Source organism: Panthera tigris, chromosome B4 (genome assembly GCF_018350195.1).
Source record: "Panthera tigris isolate Pti1 chromosome B4, P.tigris_Pti1_mat1.1, whole genome shotgun sequence".
In the NCBI taxonomy this organism is placed as follows: Eukaryota; Metazoa; Chordata; class Mammalia; order Carnivora; family Felidae; genus Panthera; species Panthera tigris.
The window spans coordinates 36,591,322-36,616,083 of NC_056666.1; the positions used below are offsets into that span (position 1 = coordinate 36,591,322).

The following is a 24,762-nucleotide window of genomic DNA, read 5'->3' on the forward strand; positions in this document are numbered from 1 at the left end:
ATCTAATTTAATTGTAAGAACTAAAACTAGAGGCGCCTGGGTGGCTCAGTTGGTTAGGTGTCTGACCTCAGCTCAAGTCATGATCTCACAGTCTGTGCGTTCGAGCCCCGCTCTGGGCTCTGTGCTGACAGCTCAGAGCCCGGGGCCTGCTTCTGATTCTGTGTCTCCCTCTCTCTCTGCCCCTCCCCTGCTCATGCTCTGTCTCTCTCTGTCTCAAAAATAAATAAAAACATTAAAAAAAAAAAAAAAAAAAGAACTAAAACTATAAAATTCCCGAAAGAAAACACATAGGGGTAAATGTTCATGACTTGAGATTTGGCAATGGATTCTCAGGTATGACATCAAAAGCGTGAGCAAAACAAAAGATAAAATATATAAACCAGACTTCATCAAAATGAAAAACTTTTGTACCTCAAAGGGTACTAGCAAGATAGTGACACTATTAAGAAAAGACAACTGACAGAATGGGAGAAAATAATTAGAGATCATCTATCTCAAAGGACTTCTATCTGGAATATACAAAGAACTCATACAGCTCAATAATAAAAAGACAAATAACCCAATTAAAAAAATGAGTAAAGGGGGTGGCTGGGTGGCTCAGTCGGTTGAGCGTCTGACTTGGGCTCAGGTCATGATCTCACAGTTCGTCAGTTTGAGCTCTGCATTCGGCTCTGTGCTGACAGATCATAGCCTGGAGCCTGCTTCTGATTCCGTGTCTCCCTCTCTCTCTGACCTCCCCTGCTCTCTCTCAAAAATAAATAAACGTTGGGGCGCCTGGGTGGCTCAGTCGGTTGAGCATCCGACTTCAGCTCAGGTCATGATCTCACGGTCTGTGAGTTCAAGCCCCGCATCAGGCTCTGTGCTGACAACTCAGAGCCTGGAGCCTGCTTCGGATCCTGTGTCTCCCTCTCTCTCTGCCTCTCCCCTGCTCATTCTCTGCCTCTCTCTCTGTCAAAAATAAATAAACATTAAAAAATAATAATAAATAAATAAATGTTAAATTTTTTTTTTAAAAAATGAGCAAAGGATCTGAATAGGCATTGTTCCAAAAGAAAAAAAAAGACATACAAACAGCCAATAAGCTATTATCATACTGTAATTACAACTGTTTGCTTATACACTGGTCTTCTATATTAGAGCTAATTTTCTGAAGACAGGGACTATGTATACTATTCATCTTTAATTACTCTGGACTTGGCATGTAGCAGGGATCCAGAAAATGTCACATGTATTTGCACTGGAGACTTATTTTATATATGGGATACTAACAGGTACTAAAGATAAGAATAGAGTTAAACAGAAATATTTTGTAGAGATAAGATCACAAATTTTAAAGAATATAAAGCAATAAAAATAAACAGCAAGTACTTATACATATAACACTAAACATCATTTTAAATGCTTTATATTAATTCAATTTTTGAACTCATAAGTAAAATAATCAATTACAAATAAAACTATGATTCCAATCAGTTGAGAAGCTCAGCTCAGAGAAGGCAGAAATCATTATTCAGTGAGGACCATCAGAAAAAATTTTGTTAGGGAAGTCTGTTAAATACAGTATAAGAACTGACTGGATAGCAAAAGAGCATGTACAGAATGTAAATGGCATGTACAAATGGGACAGGAAAAGGGGAAGGATGTGGCATATGTGCAAGACAATAAAAAGAGAAGTGGCCTGACTTAAAAAGGTGTTTAGATAAAAGTAAGGAATAGTAAAGATAATAAGAATTTCTACATGTTTTCACAAGCAAACTGGTATCATTTTAAGTTCCTTACACCAAAAAGAAATAGCAAGAAAGTTCAACTAGTTCAAGTGAAGCAGAAAAACAAATTCATAACGTTAACTACTTCAAGATGATAGTGTAAGGTGTGAAGTAAAAGTATTAGAGTTCTGACAATGGGAATGAAGAAGGCTTGTATCTAAGAGTTATTTTGAACCAAGAACCTGATAAATAGGAACTAGTGAGTAAAAAAACCAAGAAATCAAATATACTTCTTGAGGTTTCAAGAATTCTAAATAAAATACAGGGGGAACTACCCAGTAAATAGCCCATCTTACCCTTAAAGGAAAAAAATGATGATGTAAATTATTAGGTACTGGGGGAAGAAAGGGGAATAAGAATAAAAGACTTAAAATTGAAATTCACAGAACTCTAAGAGGTAAAGCAGATGAACTTTCTAAGGGCAAAACTGTGGAATAGTGATTACAATACTTAATTAGAATTCTCTGAAGGCTAAACTAACTACGTTTACTACATTTCTCTTGCCCTACCCAGCCTGAGACAAAAAAAAAGTAGGGGATAATAGTTACACATTAAGAGACGTAACAGCGGCGCCTGGGTGGCTCAGTTGGTTGAGCGCATCTGACTTCGATTCAGGTCATGATCTCATGGTTTGCGGGTTCAAGCCCCACATCAGGCTCCGTGCTGACAGCTTGGAGCCTGCTTCGGATTCTGTGTCTCTATCTCTGCCCCTCCCCTGCTCACTCTCTCTCTTTCTCTCTCAAAAATAAATAATAAAAACATTAAAAAAAGAGAGAAACGTAACAGTAAAATATTTTCCGTGGATGTTGATGGGCCCTATTTTTTTTTAATATATAAAATTTATTGTCAAATTGGTTTCCATACAACACCCAGTGCTCATCCCAAAAGATGCCCTCTTCAATACCCATCACCCACCCTCCCCTCCCCCCCACCCCCCAATGGGCCCTATTTTAAACACTGACTATAAGCCGATATAACGGGAAATATTTTAATAGGTTAGGGTATTATTAGATGATCCAGAAATTACTGTTAGGCCTTAAACCCTGTGGTATTTATAAATGATTTAATAAATTCATAAATAAATTTTAAAACATTTAAGGAAAAGTCTGTGAACAAAGCAACTTAAGAGCACTACTTTTTAATTTAGATAAAACCTTTTATGGTGGGAAGGAATGAGAACTTAGATGAATAAACAGGGGGTTGAAAACTAGTAATGACAGTATGTTTAAATATATCTCAAAAGAAAAGTTTAAATGAAGGCAAGGAGGATCCAGAATATAGTGGTACTTTCTGATCTTTATTTTTGCTCTCACTAAATCAGAGAAATAAAATCTTTCAACTCCCTCTTCCCCCAACAACTGAGTGTGCTTTCTACCATTGTTTCCTTTTGTATGTTCGATGTTATCCACCTTGGCATTCCTTTTCAGATGTGACCTAAGCTCAATAATCATTTAGGGGAAGACTTACACTGGTCACTCGACGGTAGATCTGCGCAGCATTTTGGCACTCTGAGTAAGGGTATTCAGATGTGGCCATCTCAAGCATGCACATCCCAAAAGCATAAACATCAACAGATTCATCATATTTTTCCTCATACATCTCAGGGGCCATGAACTCTGGGGTACCTTAAATTAAAAGAACAATTCAGATTTAATGTGAGCAGAAGCTACAGATGTTACTCACCTGGGGGAGAAGCAGAGGGGTTGACCTGTGAGAGAGAAGAATGTGGAGGGAACGGAAGGGAAGAGAGAAGAGGAGGGAAGAGGGGAGGGAAGAGGGGAGGGAAGAGGGAAGGGAAGGGAATGGAAGGAGAGGGAATGGAATGGAAGGGGAGGGAAGAGAGAGTAGAGTGGCAGGAGCAGGGAGGAGGAAGAAAATCTTAGTCTGTCCCACCAAGTATCTTATAGATCTTCTGCTGCATGGCCTTCATAAAAGAAACTGGAACAGGGTCAAGTGTCTGTTTACTGTTCCAAACGGATTACTGTTATACAATGTCAAAATAGAGACTTGGATATGAGATAAATCAATATAACTCATCATGAAAACAAATGGAAGGAAAAGGTAAGAGACTAGAAAGAAATAGAGATATAATGGCACCAGTAAGACAGGACAAGTTAAAAAAAGATCAAAATACTTGTCTGCCCCCTACTGTATGGTAGATGCAAGGATAATATTCATGGCTAATTTTTTGCCATTAACATTCCACCTGATCAGTTTCACTTTTTTAAGGAGACCTTGCAGTGAAAAATCTAATATTCCGTGTTTTTTAAAAGAATAAAGTAAAGTGTAATTGTCTATAAAGGCCACTCTCCAGAGCCCCTTTCTTCACAGACTTACCATACCACCTGCAGTACACAAATAAGCCTACTGCATATAAAGAAATAGTAAGGGACATTTTACAGGCAAAAACCAAACACACACAAATAGAGAAGTCAAATACAGACTGAGTTATGAGCATAGCACGTGTGATTCCATAGACCAGGTTTTCTAATGTTTCCAAAGAAATTAATTCTGGGTACTTCAAATTATAGGATATTTCCAAGAACAGGCTTACACACAATGATTTAAGCAAAATAGGAAAAAAAAAAACACCTCTCCCAGGTTAGAGATTTTTAAGGTGCTAAAAAGTCAAAGAAATAAATGTTTCCTTTTCTTATAACAAGACAAAAAAGGAAATTCAGCTTTAAATAACTTTTCCAATTCTTCTTGTTAATCTGTATTAAGAAAATTTAAAAACAGGGGTGCCTGGGTAGCTCAGTCGGTGAAGCATCCAGCTTCAGCTCAGGTCATGATCTCACGGTCCCGTGAGTTCAAGCCCTGCGTTGGGCTCTGTGCTGGCAGCTCAGAGCCTGGAGCCTGCTTCGAATTCCCTCTCTCTCTGCCCCTGCTCATGCTCTGTCTCTGTCTCAAAAATAAGTCAAAAAAAAAAAAAAATCAAAAGAAATTTTAAAAAAAAGAAAAAAAATTAAAAAACAGCATTCCTAATCCAAGTCACACAATATTCTATTTTTTTTTAATGTTTACTTATTTTTGAGAGAGAGAGAGACTGACTGACTTAGTGTGAGCAGGGAAGGGGCAAAGAAGGAGGGAGACACAGACTCCAAAGCAGGCTCCAGGCTCTGAGCTGTTAGCAGAGAGCCAGGCGTGGGGCTCTAATTCATGAACTGTGTGATCATGACCTCAGCTGAAGTCAGACACACTTAACTGACTGAGCCACCTGGGTACCCCTCTAAAGAGAACACTATTTGATAAGAATGTATACATTACTGGTATTATATAGTTTTCTTATTAACACGTAAAATTCTAGCCCACTTAAAAATGAATGGTTTCCCTGTTGTTGCCATCTTTGAGAGGGAGAATAAAGTACATGTGATTTCAAGTGTTCAAACTGTCATGTTCTCTTCAGAGAGTGAAAGCTTACCAAAATAATAAGCATTAAATTATTTTCCCAGCTGCAACTCTCTAACATGTAGTTGAAAGTCTGAAAGGACAGCCTTGTTCTTTAGATCAGTGATTCTCAACAAGAGGGGACAATTTTGTTATCAGTGATTCTCAACAAGAGGGGACAATTTTGTTACCAGGGGACATTTTGCAATGTCCTGAGACATTTTTAGTTTTAACAACTGGCTGGTGGGGTTGGGGGGGGGAGATGAGTTTAAAGGGGGTGTGGTGTGCTCCTGGCATCATCCAAATAATCTTACAATGAACAAGAAAGCCCTTACAACAAAGAACTATCCAACCCCAAATACCACTAAGGTTGAAAAAAAGTCTCCTTTCAGATATATCTTCTGAAGCTAACTATAAGAAAATAATTGAGAAAACCAAGCTTTCAGAACTCTTATTTTCACATTTTAAAATAAAGTCTTAACAGGTAGATACTTTTGAATAATAATACATATCTAATACTTTTTTTAGAAACTAAACTGCATATAAATTCAGTTTCCTTTATAGGAAAGTAACTATATTTATTACATACATAATTATATAATACTAAGTATCAACAGGATAACCCAGTAAGATTGATAGTTACATAAGGTTTTATCAACAAAGTTCACATTACTTCACATAATTTTACAAAACATCGTTAGTCTTCAAGATGATTCTAGAAGCATACAGAGAACTGTAGAAACGATCACTTCCTGAGTTCAAGCTATGGATTTCTGAACGTTTATTTCACATAATAAAAGCTCTGAGAGGGTCAAGTTTCTAAATAAAAGGAATATCAGAAACCCAGCTAGGATGCAAGCTACACCTGAAACATACCTATCACACTCTTGGCAAAAGAAGCCCGCTTCAGGGTTGCCAGACCTAGGTCTCCAATCTTGACTGAGCCTGTAGGGCCAGTGATAAAGATGTTGTCACACTTAAGATCTCGGTGAATAATAGGCGGAGTTCGGGTATGAAGAAACTGAAGTCCTTTTAGGATCTGACGGCACCAGCTTCTTAGAACTTTAATCTTCATCACCTTAAACCTTTTCAGATACCTAGAGAAGGCAAAGTATACCAAACAGGTTATCAATGATACGAGGTTGCTGCTTTGAAGAATTCCATTAAATTCTAACATATCTGAGATGGGAGTATCAAATTTACAATATTAAGATTCAGTAACCTTAAAGGTTAGTGATACTTTTAGCAAAGTTAAAGGGGAAAGGATGATAATAAGTGGTTGGTAAATGAATTCTAATAACAAAGCACAAAAAAATGAATTCCTTAAAGTTGGGTCACTACTAAAATAACTTAAAAGTTAAGAGGTAGAAAAATAAACAGATATAAAAATAAAAAATAAAAGTTAAGGGATAGAGTTTGACTTCTGGTAGATGGTGGAATAATTCTTACTAGATACAGATATAATTATAAACTGTAGTAAAAATATACAAAAAACAACTACCTCAAGGCTCTGGAGAGCAATCAAAATCTGGCATAAATTGGAAGGGAGTTCATATTAGGGAAAAAAGAAAGCACTGCTTGAGTTTCCTATTTTCTAAATCTCCTCAGCTGAGGAAAGGCTCCTGCCTGATTCTGTAGGTCAGCTCAAATCTAAATAAAAGCCTACAGCCTTATTAGCTGAGGAATGGAGGACAGAGTTCAAGATGACCATAGCAGCTAGAACAGTGCTATCCAACAGAACTTTCTATCATGATAGTCTGCTCAATATAGTATTCACTAAATAAATGTGAATATACTTAAATATAAATTAATTAAAATTAAAAATTCTATTTTTCAGCTGCACTAGCCACATTTCAAGTGCTCAACAGCCACATGTGTCAAGTGGTTACCATTTGGATAGTACAGATATAAAACATTTTCATCACCACAGAGAGTTCCAGTGGACAGGACAGAGAAGTGTGATACTGAAGAGAAGCCCCAAATCCTGCATATTCATTCTGTCCAAATCTCTGGTTGACCTCTGAAATACGTATATGTGGAGCAGCAGATTCAAAGCAGCCCAGCTAATGGCTAAACGAATGGAACAGAGATTTCTGATGCTACTCACTGAGGGAAAGATAAAGTTTCTGGATTGGCTTTTTTTCTGAAAATATTCAGGAAAAGTATGAAGATATAAAATATTACATTAGCCTCATGCTATCTTTAAAATACGTATGGCTAATTAAAGGACAATTTATAACACTGTATTATAGGTTCTATAGAATATGTGAATGTAGCATACATAAAAATTATATAGCATAAAAAACAAGTATTAGGGATAATTGAAACTTTATCTGTGTAAGGTTCCTTTACTTTACATGAAATTGTACAGTATCAACCCAAAGTTTATTGTGAAAAGTTACAGATATAAACACAATCTCCACAGCAACTGTTTTAAAACACACACACACACACACACAGGTTTTAACTAAAAAGCTAATACAGGAACTAAAATGAAATTCTACTTCACTTGGATGAGGTAATCAAAGAAAACTAATGGTGAAAGTTGGTTTTATAGTTTAAACAAATATTGAAACATAGTTACCTCTGAAGGGTGAGGAAGGGCTACCTAGGAAGAGCCATAAGAGCATTTACTAAGATAATAAGAATGTTCTATAACTTAATAGTTTTTACTGCATGAGTGAATGCTTTTGTCAAAACTCACAGAATGATACCACTGTTACACTTTTCACTGTACTTAAATTTCACTGTAAGGAAAAACAAAGCATATAAATACAGTATGAGAACTCTAATGAAATGAGCACTTAAGTGTTTACATGTGAAATATTACTGATGCAACAACTTATTTTGGAATGAACAAAATTAAGATAGGGGAATAATCAGAAGGACATATGTGGTAAAGTAAATACGGCAAGTTAATAAACTACAGAATCTAGGGAGTGAATATGTGTGTTCATTGTGTAATTCTTTCAACTTTTCTGTATAACTGAAAAATTGTTTAATAAAATTTTGGGGATAAGTTGAGTCTGTATCATTTATAAAATGATCAATTATATAAAATATAACAGGTAACTATATCGTAACCTTGTATCTCTTAACTTCATTAAATTTGTTTAGAATCACTGGAATTTTCTATGTAAACAATTACATAATCTGCAATCAAGGGCAATGGTATTATTTCTTCCTTTCCAATCTTTATGCCCGTAATACTAGTTTTCCCTATATTTATGCTTTATTGCAGTGGGTGGGCCTCTAAAACCACAGTGAATGTAAGTGGTTAAAAAAAGCATTCTTGCTTTGTTCCTCATCTCACGGGAAACAGTTAAGCTCAACATTAGCTATAGGCTTTTTGGTGGAAGTTGTTTCTCAGTTTGAAGAAGTTCCCCACTATTCCTAGTTTGAATAAGAGTTTTCAGCCACAAATAGATACTGAATTGTCAAATACTTTTACACATATTTTGAAATGATCATATGAATTTTCTCCTTTATTCTGTTAATGTGGTGAATAACATTGATTAATTCAATGTTAAACCAACTTTGTGATACCCTCTTTGATTTTGATATATTGGATTGGTGGATCCAATTTGCTATTATTTTATAAAGGATCTTTGCATTGATATTCATGAAGGACATTGCTCTTTAAAAATTTCTTTTTCAAGGGAGCCTGGGTGACTCAGTCGGTTTAGTGACCGACTGCAGCTCAGGTCACGATCTCACGGTTCCTGAGTATAAGCCCTGCATCCGGCTCTATGCTGTCAGCGCAGTGGCCACTTCCCACTTCAGATCCTCTGTCTCCCTCTCTCTCTGGCCCTCCCCCGTGCACTCTGTCTCTCAAAAATAAGTAAACATTTGAAAAAAAATTAGAAAAAAATTTCTTTTCCTATGTATCAAGTTTTTGAGAAAATTCAACACAGTGGATTTCCCATTTTGTTAAGATAAAATGCACATAATATATACCATTTAACTAATTAATTATTTGAGAGAGAATGCACATGCGAGTCGGGGAAAGGGGCAGAGGGACAGAGAATATCTTTTTTTAAAAATATTTTTTAAATGTTTCTTTTTTGAGAGGGGGGGCAGAGATAGAGGGAGACAAAGAATCTGAAGCCAGAGCCAGGCTCTGAGCTGTTAGAACAGAGGCTGATGCAGGGCTGGAACTCACCAACAGCAAGATCATGACCAGAGCTGAAGTCAGATGCTTAACTGACTGAGCTACCTAGGCTCCCTTAAGAGGGAGAGTATCTTTTTTTTTTTTTTTTTAATTTTTATTTATTTTTCAGACAGACAGACAGACAGACAGACAGACACAGAGTGCAAGCGGGGGAGGGACAGAGAGAGAGGGAAACACAGAATCCGAAGCAGGCTCCAGGCTCTGGGCTGTCAGCACAGAGCCCGACCCGAGGCTTGAACCCACAAATCATGAGACCGTGACCTGAGCCAATGCCCAACTGACTGAACCACCCAGGTGCCCCAAGAGAGAGTATCTTAAGCAGGCTCCACACTCAGTGCAGATCCCGTGACCCTGGATCATGACCTGAGAAGAAATCAAGAGTCAGACACTCAACTGACTGAGCCACCCAGACACCCCAATATTTACCATTTTACAGTGATACTAAGTAATTCATACTAATAGAAAATCATCACCACCATCTATCTCCAGAACTCTTTTCATCTTAAAAACTGAAACTTTATACCCATTAAACAGTAATTCCCAAAAACCTTCTCCATTTGGGCTCTGGCAACTATCATTCCACTTTCTGTTTCTATGAATTTGACTACTCTAGGTAACTCATAAAGTGAAATCAAACAGTATATTTGTATGTGACTTTTTGTGACTGGCTTATTTCACTTCACACAACGCCCTCAAGGTTCACTTGTATTACAGCATGTTAGAACTTCCTTACCATTTAAGGCTAAAAAATATTCCACTGTACATATATACAACATTTTGATTATCCATTCTTTCCTTAATGGACCCTTGGGCTGCTTTTACCTTTTAGCTACTGTGAATAATGCTGCTATAAATATGAGTATACAAATATCTCTTTGAGACTCTGCTTTCATTCTTTTAGGTATAAACCCACAAGTGAAAGTGTTAGATCTTATGGTAATTAAGTAGAAATATTATTGACATATAACATTATTATTTATCTCAGATGTACAACATAATGATTGATTTCAAGACGATTGGTATATACTGCAAAATGGTCACCACGATAAGTCTAGTTAACATCTATCACCACACAGATATTTTTTCTTATGATGAGAACTTTTAAGATTTACTCTCTTAACAACTTTCAAATATATAATAGAGCATTATTAACTATAGTCACTATGCTGTACATTACATCCCCAAAACTTATTTTTTTTTTTAACGTTTATTTATTTTTGAGACAGAGAGAGACAGAGCATGAACGGGGGAGGGTCAGAGAGAGAGGGAGACACAGAATGTGAAACAGGCTCCAGGCTCTGAGCAGTCAGCACAGAGCCCGACGCAGGGCTCAAACTCACGGACTGCGAGATCGTGACCTGAGCCGAAGTCGGACGCTTAACCGACTGAGTCACCCAGGCGCCCCCCCCAAAACTTATTTTATAACTAAAAGCTTGTACCTTTTGACCACCGTCACCCATTATACACATTCCACTTCCATCCTTGCACCTATGGCAATCACCAATCTGTTCTCTGTATTTATGAGTTTGGTTTTTGTTGTTGGGTATTTTATTTTTCATTTTTCTTAGATTCACATAGAAGTGAGATCATACAGTATTTGTCTTTATCTGACTTCTTTAACTTAGCATAATGCTTTCCAAGTCCATCCACAATGTCAAAATTTCTTTTTTATGGATGAACAATATAATAATCTATTGTATATACAGATTGTGTATATACATGCATACACACACACCACCTCTTCTTTATTCATTCCTCCACTGATGGACACTTAGGTTACTTCCATGGCTTGGCTGCTGTAAATAAAGCTGTTATGAGCACGGGGTACATATATCTTTTCAAATTAGTGTCTTCATTTTCTTCAGATAAATACCCAGAAGTCAAACTGCTGGATCATATGGTAGTTCTATTTTTAAATTTCTGAGGAACCCCATACTGTTTTCCATAATGGCTACATCAATTTATATGTCTACCAACAATGCACAATGGTTCCCTTTTCTCCACATTCTTGCCAACACTTGTTTTGTCTTTTTGATACTAGCCATTCTAACAGGTATGAATCAGGTGGTATCTCATTGTGATTTTGATTTGTGTTTCCCTAATAACTAGTCGTGGTGAGCATCTTTGTCATGTGTTTCTTGGCCAATTTGTATATCTTTTTTAGTGGAATGTCTATCCAGGTCCTTTGCCCATTTTTTTTCTTTGCCCATTTTTGAATAGGATTGTTTGCTGTGTTTAATGTTGTCGAGTTTTAAGAATTCTCTGTATATTCTAGACATTAATCCCTTTTGAGTTAAATGATTTGCAAATATCTTCTTCCATTCTGTGAATTCTCTTTTTACTCTATCGATAATATCAATGTACAGAAATTTTTAATTTTCATGAAGTTCAATTTTAAACATACTGGATTTTAGGGATGCCTGGGTGGCTCAGTTGGCTGAACATCCAACTTCGGCTTAGGTCATGATCTTGAGGTTGGTGAGTTTGAGTCCCGCGTCAGGCTTTGTATTGACAGCGCGGAGCCTGGAGCCTGCTTCAGATTCTGTGTCTCCCTCTCTCTCTACCCCTCCCCCACTAGTGCCATCTCTCGTTCTCTCTCTCGCTCTCTCTTTAAAAAATAAACATTAAAATTTTTTTTAAACATTCTGGATTTTAAAACCTTCGATATAGCATACATTTCAGACAATGTTAATAACCAAGTCACTTCCACTTCTAGTGGAGACTATTAAGTTTTCTTTTTACATTTAATTCAATCAACATATACATATAATTAAAATAAAACTACACATACACAGTAAAACCTTGGTTTGTGAGTATATTTTGTTCTGGAAACATGCTTGTAGCCCAAAGCACTTGTATATTAAAGCTAACTTCAAGAACCACTGGCTCAGTTGTGATCAAGCATCACATACAACTCGTATTACAAGACATCAGTTGCTTCTCAAGTTAAAATTTATTAGAAATGTTTGCTCGTCTTGCAGAACACTCACAGAACAAGTTACTCACAATCCAAGGTTTTACTGTACTTTAAGTCACTTTTTGTTTTTAGAAACCTTTCTACAGAAATAAATAAGGACATAGGTATACACATGATTACCACAGCACTATTTGAAAGGGAAGATTGTGGACAAGAAGAGATCCAATTTGCCCATACAACTATAAACGGGACATTTCTAAACCCAGAAAAGCTAAATATGACAATGAGAAGTGGTGCTAAAGCTAGGGATATTAGTTAAGTACCACCTTAACCAATAGGAAAAAAGTGACAACCAAATACCATCAGTGCAGAAGATTGACTGACTGACTGACTGAATAAAGGCTCTCCCTGATAACAGAATCTCCAAGTCCTTCATTATGGCTGACGCATGCCCAATCACCTTGAAGAAAAGCCTAGCAGTTGAAAAGTCCTGCCCTCATAACCATAGCTCCTAATCAGCTTTTCAAAGCTGAATTATTTAATATGAACTGACAACCAACTCATGGTTAAATAGGGTTAATTATGGTATCCATCCTAAAAAATTGGAAGACTAAATACTAAGAACAATGGCTGCTAAATACTAGAGTACAGGAAATTTTAGCTCAACAGAGAATACCAATAAAGACATTATTAAAAAGACCCAAGCAGAAGTCTGAAAAATGAAATAACTGAAATGAAAAATTCACTAAAAGGTTTCAACAACAGATAGAACAAGCAGAAGAAAGAACATGCAAACCTGAAAATATGTCAATTGAAATTATGTAGTCTGAGGAGCAGAAAGAAAAGAAAAACAAAGAAAACTCAATAGAGCCTAAGAGTCCTGTGGGATACCACCAAGCTGATCAACATGCATAATTGGAGACCCAAATAAGAAAGGAGAAGAGTATTTGATAAAATAATGGCCACACACTTTCTAAATTTGCTAAAAGACATGATTCTACCTATCTAAGAAGCTCAACAAACTCCATGAAGGATACAGAGATTCACACTGATATATTACACTCAAGCTGCTGAAAGCCAAAGACAGAGAGAATCTTGAAAGCAAGAGAGAAGCAACTCATCATGATCAAGAGATCCTCAACAAGACTATCAGCCAACTTATCAGCAGAAACTATGGAGGCTAGAAAGCAGAGGAATGACATATTTAAAGTGCTGAAAGGGGTTTTCCAACCATCAACCAAGAATTTTGTATCTAGCACAAGTATCCTTCAAAAATGAAGGCAATATTAAGACAGGCCCAGATAAATAAAAGCTGGGGTGCCTGTTGTGAGAACACCTGCTCTACAGGAAATGCAAAGCAAGTTCTTGAGGCTAAAACAAAAGGGCACTGGACAGTAACTTGAAGCTTTAGGAAGAAATAAAATCTCTGGTAAAGGTAAATACATCGCTAAATATAAAAACCAGTATTAACATATTTTTGGTTTGTAACTCCTTTGTTCATTTCCTACATGATTTAAAAGGCGAACACATAAATCACTAATTATAAATCTGAATTAATGGGAACACAATGAATAAAGATGCAATTTGCATCTTTGCAAAATCTACAAAAACACAAAAGAGGTGCAAAGCTGTATAATAGGAGCAAAGATTCTGAAGCTACTGAAGCTAAGTTGGTAACATTTCAAACAAGACTGTTTGTGGTGTTCATTGTAATTCCTAAGGTAACCACCAGAAAATATCTAAAAAACACGTACAAAGGAAATGAGAAGAGTATTAAAATGGTACAATAAAAAAAAAATCAATTAATAAAAACAGCAACAGAGACAAGGAACAAAAAAGGTATTAAAATATACCAAAAAATTAGCAAAATTGCTTCCTTATCACTAATTCCTTCAAGTATAAATGGACTGAATTTTCTAATCAAAAGACAGAGATGGCACAATGGAGATACATGATTCAACCATATGCTGTCTCAACAGACTCACTTTAGATTCAAAGACCCACCCAGAAAATGAAAGGACAGAAAAAGATATTCCATGCAAACAGTAACCAAAAGAGTGAGGTGGCAATGTTAGTATCAGATAAAATAGACAAAATAAAAAACTGATACAGGAGATAAAGAATATTATATATTGATAAAAGGTCAATTTCTCAAGAAGATTATAACAATTATAAACATAATACACAAACAGAGCTCCTAAATACACCAAGCAAATATAGACAGAACTGAAAGGAGGAGTACACAGTTCTATAGCAATAGTTGGAGACTTCAATAGCCTACTTTCAAAAACAGGTAAAGTATCTAGACAGAAGACCATTAAGGCAGTAAAGGACTTGAACAACACTATAAACCACCTAGACATAACAGAAATATATGGAACATGACACCCAACAACAGTTGAATATATATTCTTCTCAAGAACACATGGAACATTCCCTCAAGAAACCTCCCAACAAAGGAAAGTCCAGGACTACATGGTTTCATTGTTGAATTCTACCAAACATTTAAAGGAAAAAGGCTAATCCTTCTCAAACTCTTCCAAAAAGTAGAAAAGGAGGAAACACTTAAGTCATTCAATGAGGCCAGTACAGCCCTGATAGCAAAGACACCACAAGAAAACTACATGCCAATATCTCTTATGAATATAGATGCAAAAGTCATCAAGAAAACATTACCTGAATCCAACAGCACAGTAAAAGGATTATACACCATGACCACATGGAATTTATCCATGTGCAATTTATCCATGAAATGGAAGTATCTCTCAATTTTAGAAAAAAATCAGTCAGCATGATATACTTCATTAATAGAACAAAGGGGAAAAAAAAAACTATGATCATCTCAACTTATGCAGAAAAAGCATTAGACAAAATCCAGTATCTTTCTATGATAAAAATACTCAGACTAGGAATAAGGAGAAAACATGACAGAACAATTATGAAAAACCCAAAGCTTATATCGTACTTAATGGTGAAACAGTGAAAGCTTTCCCAGTAAGATTAGGAATAAGACAAGGATAACCACTGTTACTCAACATTGTACTAGAAATTCTAGCCAGAGCAATTAAGCAAGATAAAGAAATAAAAGTATTCAAATTAGAAGGGAAGTAAAACTATTATTTATAGATGCCAATATCCTATATATAGAAAATCCCAAAGAACGAACACACATACTCTCGCCCCCAACCCACACAACTAGAGTTAATAACAGAATTCATCAAAGTTGCAAGAGTGCAAGATCAACATGCACAAATGAGTTGTGTTCTATATACCAACAATTAACGACCTATACAGGAAATTAAAAAAATAATTTCATTTGCAACAGCATCCAAAAGAATAAAATACCTAGGCATAAATTTAACCAACAAAGCAAAGGACTTAAACATTGGAAACTAGAAAAAACCATTGAAAAACTAAATAAAATGTAAAAATATCTCATGTTCATGGGTTGGAAAACTTAATATAGTTAATGACAATACTACCCAAAGTGGCCTACAGATTCAACGTATCTATAACTGTATTTGACAATCAAAATTCTATCAGCCTTTTTGCAGAAATGGAAAAATAATTCTCAAGTTCACATGGAATTGCAAGGGGCCCCAAATAGCCAAAACAATATTGAAAAAGTGGAACAAAATTGGAGAACTCACACTTCTGAATTTGAAAACATATTACAAAAGCTACAGTAATCAAAACAGTGTGATACTGTTATAGGGACAGATATGTAGACCAAAAGAATAGCATCAAGAGTCCAGAAATAAACCCATAGATCTATAGTTCAAGGATTTTTGACAGGAGTACAAGGCCATTCAATAGGGAAAGAACAGTCTCTTCAACAAAATGGTGCTAGATAACTGGACATCCCTGTGCAATAGAATTAAGTTGGATCCCACACTGCACACAAAAATTTACTTAAAATTAAAACTACAACCTAAATATAAGAGACAAACCTGTAGAAGTTTTAGAAGAAAACTTAGGGATAAATCTGCATGACCCTGGTTTTGGCAACAGATTCTTAGATAGAACACCAAAAGTACAAACAAGAAAAAACAAGTAAGTTGGACTTCATCAACATTAACTTTGTATATCACAGGACATTATCAAGGAAGTAAAAATATAACCTATAGAATGGGAGACAATATTTGCAAATCATGTACTGAGAAAGGTTTAGCTTACAGAATAAAGAACTCTTACAACTCAACAATAAAAAAAAAAAATTTTAAATGCGCAAAGGACTTGAATAGATATTTGTCCAAAGATAAATAGCCAACATGCACATGACAAGATGCTCAATGAGATACCATGTCACACCTGGTAGGATGGCTATGAAAATACATATATACATACATACATACAAACATACAAAACACAAGTGTTGGCAAGGATATGGAGAAACTGAAACTCTTATACATTGTTGGTGGGAATGTGAAACAGTTCAGCTGCTGTGAAAAATAGTTTGATGGTTCCTTAAAAAATTAAACATAGAATTACCATGACTCAGCAATTCCACTTGTAGTCATACACCCAAAAGAAATGAAAACATATACTCAAAAACTTATACACACATGTTTTATAGCAGTATTATTCACGATAGCCAAAGGTGGAAACAGATCAAATGGATAAACAAATTTGTGGTATATCCATGAAACAAAATGTTATGTAGTCATAAAAAGGAATAAAATACTGATACATGCTACATCACGAACCTTGAAAACATTATGCTAAGTTAAAGAAGCCAAACACAAAAGACCCCGTTATTTTATGATTCCATTTATATGAAATATCTTGATCAGATAAAACCAGAGACAGAAAGCAGTCAGTGGTTGCCAAGGGCTGGAGTAATGGGTAATGGGCAATCATGTTAATGGGTTTTAGTTTTGCAGGTTTGAAGAGTGCTGGAGAATGGCTGCACAGCAATGTGAATGTACTTAACATTACTGAACTGTACATTTAAAAATGATTAAGATGGGGGGGCATGCCTGGATGGCTCAGCTGGTTAAGCATCCGACTCTTGATTTTGGCTCAGGCCATGATCCCAGGGTCTTGGGATCAAGCAGTGCATCAGGCTCACAGTGGAGCGTGAGCCTGCTTGGGATATTCTCTCTCTCCTGCTCTCTCTGCTCCTCCCCTGCTCATTCTCTCCCCCCCCCCCCCCACCTCAAAACTAAATGAATAAACTTAAAAAAAAGAGAACCCCAAGCAGCCTCTGTGCTGTCAGCACAGAGCCTGACACAGGGCTCGAACCCATGAAGTATGAGATCATAACCTGGGCTGAATTCAAGAGTTGGACACTCAACCAACTAAGCTACCCAGGCATTCCAATGATTTATTCTTATTTCTAGAAGTCTTTGGATCTTTTCTAATTATGCCTGAACTTTCTTTTCTTTCTTTCTTTTTTTTTTTTTTTAAAGTAATCTCTATGCCCAACATGGGACTCAAATTCATAATCCCAAGAGATTAAGAGTTGCGTGCTCTACTGACAGAGCCAACCAGGTGCCCCTGCCTGAACTTTTTTGATGTAGTTATATTCCTTCACTATGGTTTCTAATCATGGTTTCTCTCCTTTTATCACTTTATATACTTGTATATACTTACATATACCTTTAGTGACATCTTTTTGTACTTATAAGCTTATTTTGTATTCACTTTCAGAGTTGTCAATAGCATCTTTGATTCCAATGTTATTTTCCAGTTGTATCTGATCATCATATTACTGTGTGTGACTTGTAATTTGTGAGGTCACCTTCACTGGGGACTGTTTTATCCACGTACATAATGACCAATGAAATGCTGAAAATGTCCCTCGGAGTTTTCATTGGATTCTGGACCAATTAGAATCTTCATTCCTTGATTTGTGATCCCTGCACCAAGCTGGTAGTCTACATTTATATTATAGAGCCATCTACACATGACCTGAGATTTCTGGTTTTTTTCATAGGGACTCCCCCTCTTATCCTAAGTGCTGGGCAGAGGGGCAAAATTCCTTGTAGCTTTCACTGGCTGGGGTGAAGAGTTCTCCCTTTTTATTAATAATTCAGGTTTTGACACAGGCTAAGTTCAAGTTCCCCTCTCTGCTGAGTTCTAAGGACTTTTGTCCTGGCATGGACAATAAAACTCTTGGTATCCAAAACTCAAGCCCTATATATGATGTGAAAACCCAACAGACTGCCAAAACATTGGTTACTGTTTAGGTCTTTAGTTACCTCCACTTGTCCTTTCATCTGGAGGTCACTCTTTCTTTCTTTAAAAACTTGGGTATGTACTGAAAAAGCTTTTATTATATTCCACATTTTAGTTTGTTGATGGTGGGGGTGGGGGTGGGGGTGGGGGTGGGAGTGGAATTCCAAAGAAGCTTAGTCTATGTTACCCAAAGCCTTTCAATAAACTTTTTAAAACAAATAAACTGTTATAGAGTACTCCTGTAGGATATGCCTGACAGACTACTGACAGTCCATTAATATGTCCAAACTGGTGAAAAGAATCTCAAGATGAAGATATACACACAAACTACTACTACCACACAATTTCCCTCAATTCATTCAAATACTTACCAAGTTTAAAGCATAGTGCTAGGGAGCACAGTCTAGTGAAAGAAAAAGACATCTGGATAACAAGAAGCTTGGATGACTAGGGTAAAGATGTTGCCATAAATACTTGAGAAGCTGGGTGTGGAAACTAGAATTTGCTAGGGGGAAATAATTTGTTGGCTTTTCAGTGTGTTAATCTTAAGCATCCAAGAACACATGCAAGTGACTACATTCAGGAAATATAAAACTATGTTTCAAAGACCTGTGATGAATCAGTTCAGTAGTATTAACTAAAGAAAAGTAGTCAGAAATTAATACATACTAAAGAGACAATTAAAAAAAATCTGTATCTGGGGCACCTGGGTGGCTCAGTCAGTTAAGTGTCCGACTCTTGGTTTCAGCTCAGGTCATGATCTCATGGTTTATGAGTTTGGGCCCCGCTTCGGGCTCTGTGCACTGACAGCATGCTGACAGCATGGAGGTTGCTTGGGATTCTCTCTCTCTGCCCCTGCCTGGCTTGCTCTCTTTCTCTCTCTCTCTCTCTCTCAAGATAAATAAACTTAAACAAACAAAAAAAGATACTTAAAAAAAATCCAATTCCTTCACAATAAAAAAATTTAAACCATATAATTTATACTACAGTTTACCCTTGAATAATATAGGTTTGAACATTGCAGGTCTACTTATATGCAGATTTTTACAGTATAGCACTGTAAATGTATTTTCTCATAATTTTATTTTCTCTAGCTTATTTTATTATAAGAATACAGTAAATAAGGGGTGCCTGGGTGGCTTAGTTAGTTAGGCGTCTGACTTCGGTTCAGGTCACAATTTCACAGTTCATGAGTTCGAGCCCCACACTGGGCTGTCAGCATGGAGCCCACTTTGGATCCTCTGTCCCCTTCTCTCTCTGCCCCTCCCCTGCTTGTGCTCTCTCTCAAAAATAAACATAAAAAAAAAAAGAATATAGTAAATAATACATATCATATACGAATATGTGTTAATCAACTGTTTATGTTATCAGTAAGGCTTGCAGTAGGCTGGAACAGTAGGCCATTAAGTAATTGTTTGGAGGATTCAAAAGTTATACTCAGATTTTCAACTACATGGAGGGTGAGTACCCCTAATTTCCATGCTGTTCAAGGGTCGTTTGTACTTTCCTCTCTGAGTGAGGAAAACACCTGTGATTCCCAAAGGCTAAACTCCAACTCTTTAAAACTCTGTAATAGGGAACAAGAAATTTCTGCATTTGACCTGTTTTCCTGAAAGAAATGATGAGTCTAGCTGTTTGGGCATTAATTTCTAATACTATAACAAATGAAACTAGTGATAACTGCTACAGCACAATTTGCATTTGACATAATAGTTGCAGAGATGCAGCAAAAAACTGTACAAGGTGATAAAAATAAATGGAGAAGTCCTCTCAATAAGCTTCAACCTCATTTTAACCACTAGAGGGCTACCTTGCCATTTGATTTCACAATCCCTTAGCCATTCAATTTTAGAACCCCAAATCAACAGGGTTTAAAATAACTAGGTTTATTCTGTAATAACTTCTCTTTTTAATATTACTACTGAATAATTATCAAATCATTTTATACACCAGAGGACTTTGTGGGCAAGAAAATGTGCTAATAACAGTTGGAACGATTGTTCCCTCCATGGTACACCGGGTGACAAAAGCAGGACTGATAAAATAGGAAAATTCAAGTTCTTTCGTACTTCTTGGTCAATTTTGATAATATTGATAGACTTACGTTTTAAGTGTTCCAGATGTCATTAGTTCAGTCACCAAAACAATGCACTTCTTCCCTTTTACTGTGGACTCCCAGGAATCATAGAATCGAACAATATTGGGATGCTGAAGGCCCTTTAACATTTCTGCCTCTTCTTTAAATCTCTGCCTCTCAGACTTTGTTAATTTTCGATCCTAAAATCAAGAACCAGAACAGAACGTGGTTTAAAATAACAAAACACGAAGTCACACAGTTAAATTTAAATGCTGTTAGGAGTACACTATCATGATGAGTACTGAGAAAGGTATAATTGTTGAATCATACAGCATACCCGAAACTAATATAGCACTATATGTTAATTATACTTGGATAAAAATAAAATAGTTCAAATAGAAAAACACACAAAAATAATTTTAAATGCTAAATGTGTACTAAATTATGATGATCAATACTGTTTCAAACAGGAACACTACAGTTGCTAAAGACCAATAATTTCTTTAGCCTTTCAGCAGTATGACAACAGGCTAAAGTATCTTTAAGAAAACTAGATTATAATGTCATGCTTGAGATTACTTCAGCATCTTTATTGTTAATGTATGCCTCAGAGATGGTCTCATTTTGTAGGTGCAGTTAACTTACCACTTCTAAAATAAGTCATTTATTGCTAGATATGCAACTTAACAATATGGTATGAGATTTTGGAGGTAAAAAGATCTAAATATAAATTCTAGTTCTGTCTTTGCTTTGATCAGAATTTTCTTTATGAATATATTAATCTACTAGGTATGCTTTATCACATGTTTAAAGCACCTGGCACTATGTAAGTTAATTCACTTCTCTGAAATGAACTAGGGAAAAACAATTTGTTGATCTTCCCTTGACAAAATCCCAAATAAACAAACTCTGAATTATTCTATATATTAAAACTGAAACTATCTCTGCCATATTAATATTCTATCAAAACATGCAATACATATTTTAACAAAATATTCCAGGCATACAATAATGTGTCCATCACATAAATAAACATTCTAGATATAATTAAAGTCTCCTATGTAACTAGATTGTCCTTCCCCCGTCACTATTCCTTACCCTTTAATAACCACTAGCCTGAATTTGGACATACCATTCCCAAATGGGTATTTACACTTTGGGTTAAAATGTTAAAAGTTCATAAAATGATGTTACAGAGTATGTTTTCTTTGAAAGCTTGTTTTCATTCAGTATTGAGATCACCTGTGATGATACACAAGGAGACTACAAGATATCTACCATATTACTGTAACTTGGCTTTGTTCATTATCACTGTTACAGTTACTCACTGTCTAAATATATCACAATTTATATAATCTCCTATTGATTAATCTTTAGACTCTTCCCCATTTTTTGCTACTCAATACTGCAGTGGTGTTACAGTATTAATCTCCCTGGACATACATTAAAGTGTGTGTCTAGGACACAGGTTCTTATTACAAAGCTACAGCAATCAAAACAGTGTGGTACTGGCATAAGGACAGATGTATAGACCAAAGGAATAGTGTTGACAGTCCAGAAATAAGCCCATACATCAATTATGAATATATATACCTGAGAGCACTCAGCAATCCTTGTGATTTTTGTCACCAATAGCCCTAGATATTTTGATATCATGCAACAGTGGTTATAGATTATCTCAAAATACCATTTACATCAATCAAATTACTTTGAAATTGACAGCTATTAGATCTTTCAGTTGCTCTTATTAGTATGCACTAATAATGCATACTACATCACATATTTAAAAATTTTTGTAACTATTTCAGTATAATCAGTTTCCATTTTAATCCTATGTATTTTATTATACAGACTTAAAACATTATTCTAGCTTTCAAAGGAGATCTGAGGCACAAAAAAAAATACTATTAGGATACATGTCTAGAATTAATCATACATAAGAAATAGGCACCTTCAATTTTCATAGGTATCAACAAATTGTTTTTCAAGGGGACTGTACCAAATATACTCTCTTAATAGCATTGTATGAAGGTTTCTGCTGCACACGGTCACCAGCAATTGGTATTATCAGACATTAATCAATTTGATGGGTATAAACTCATATCCTATTGTTTAGTTTACATTTTGAGAGTCAAAAATAAGTGAGAAAAACTTTGTTTTCTTTGCAGGCTACTTCATATTCTTCTTCTGTGAGATGTCCAATCATATCATTTGTTGCTTTCCTTCTTTGTATAAGTTCTCAATACAAATTTGGATACTAATTCTTTATTAATTTTATGTTACAGATATGTTTTCTCAATTTGTGTTTCGTATCTCCACCTTGCTTATGAAGTCTTTTGATTTCAATGTTTTTATTTGACTATAGTTCAATTTATCTTTTACTTTGTGGCTTTATGTCTTCAAGTAATTCTTCTAGACACTGAGGCCATATGTTTTTCCTTTTTAAAATATAAATTTGTTTTGTTTGCCACACTTGGGAATTTATTTGTTGAGTAATTTATTTGGTTGGATAAAAGAAGGACTGGCTGTTTTTTTCTATATTGACCAATAACTCAATACTATTGGATGAACAATCCATCCTTTCCATATAAGTGTAATTCTATTTCTGGATTCTATATTCTATTACAATGGTCTGTCTATTCTGCACTAATATCACGCTTTCTTGTTATAGTTTTAAAATAATTCATTTTTTAAAAAAAATTTAAAAAATAAAAAAAATAATAATAATTCATTCTTGGTAGAACCACTTCCTATAACACCTTCTTCAATTTTATTTTCTAAATTATCTTAGCTATTTTTTCCAATAAGACTTTTATTTTTATAATATAGAAATTACAGCATAAACCACCTAAAATATCAGGATATTATCAAGAATTTTAATTAAAGGCATAGAACTTGTAACGACATGGAGATTGTACAGATAATCTGCTCTCCCAACAACTCTTTTTCCCAAGTAGTATATATTAGAAAATTTTTTATTGTAAATTTATATACCATAAAAAGTACTATTCTCATCACTCCTCTGATATCAATTATCTTATATATTATTTTTGCCTGATACTTTAGTTCCCTACTATCCTACTACTCTTTAAGACAACATTATAATTACTATTTAAACAGTGTATGTTTACTTATATATACCCACATATCTTTTTATTCACATTTCCATTTTGCTCCTTATTCCCTTATCTGGGCTTATTTTTCTTCTTTTGGGAAATACATTTTTCACAATTCTTTCAGTAAACATTCCAATAGTGGTGTAATCTTAATTTGTTTGAAATGTTTATTCCATCACGACTCTTGAATGATAATTTAGATGGGTGTAGAATTCTAGGTTGGCTTATTTTTCTTTCAGCATTTTCAAGATACTGTTTTGCGGTGTTCTGTTGTCTACTACAGCTGTCAGTATAAATGTCCTCCTTTGTAAATTTATCTGTATTTTCTCTCTACTTGCTCTAAAGCCTTAAAAAAATTTTTTTTAATGTTTATTTATTTTTGAGAGAGAGAGAGAGACAGAGTGTAAGCAGGGAGGGGTAGAGGGAGAGGGAGACACAGAATCCGAAGCAGCTCCAGGCTCTGAGCTATCAGCACAGAACCTGTTGTGGGGCTTGAACCCACAAACTGTGAGATCATGACCTGAGCTGAATTCAGATGCTTAACCAACTGAGCCACCCAGGTGCCCCAAGACTTTTTTTTTTTAAATTGTGTTCTGTACTTCCACTACCAGGCATCTAGTTTTATGTATATATAATGGCGCTGAGTGTGCTTTTAAGCCACAAGTTTCAAGTATTTGTCTTCAAGTCAGGAAAATTATCAACTATTATCTCTTTGAATATTGCCTTCTCCTATTCCTTTCTCTTCTAAGATTTACGTATGTGTTTATATGTGCTGTGTGTCTGTGTTTTTGTGTGTAACCTACTCCATTCTTCCTATTTTTTAACTTCTCTCTCATTTTCCATTTCTTTATCTTCTGGACAATGTTCTGAGATCTTGCTCACTAAGTCACTCCTAAGCTACTACTAGATCTAAACTGGTTATTACCTCCTAAAAATTTGTTTAGATTAATCAAACTTTAAAGTCCAAAGGAGCAAGGGATACAAAAGACATGTGGCAAGGTCTCAGTCCCTGATCCAGAAATAAGTGATGAATGAACACAAAAAATATGAACACTTCCAACTAACCATACAAGTCTTAGAGGGCTAGGTATATAGGTAAGAGAGGCACATATTTAAACATCCATAAAGAAAATAAAACAAAGTTGTCA

The 24,762-nt window shown here is 35.5% G+C and overlaps 1 protein-coding gene across 11 annotated transcripts in view; it reads right to left on the reverse strand.

The window, feature by feature from the left end:
- The window catches only part of WNK1 (WNK lysine deficient protein kinase 1), a 162,571-nt gene that overhangs the window by 68,284 nt on the left and 69,525 nt on the right, over nucleotides 1–24,762 (reverse strand). For 10 of the 11 annotated variants that reach the window (XM_042991517.1, XM_042991516.1, XM_042991520.1 and 7 more), the window contains exons 2-4: nucleotides 20,526–20,698; nucleotides 6,030–6,250; nucleotides 3,234–3,391 (exon numbers count right to left, since the gene is read on the reverse strand). In XM_042991517.1, the coding sequence (XP_042847451.1) occupies nucleotides 3,234–3,391; nucleotides 6,030–6,250; nucleotides 20,526–20,698 (552 nt within the window). Of the gene's footprint in view, nucleotides 1–3,233; nucleotides 3,392–6,029; nucleotides 6,251–20,525; nucleotides 20,699–22,091; nucleotides 22,170–24,762 lie in introns of those variants that run through there. The other variant, XM_042991522.1, reaches the window with a different exon arrangement.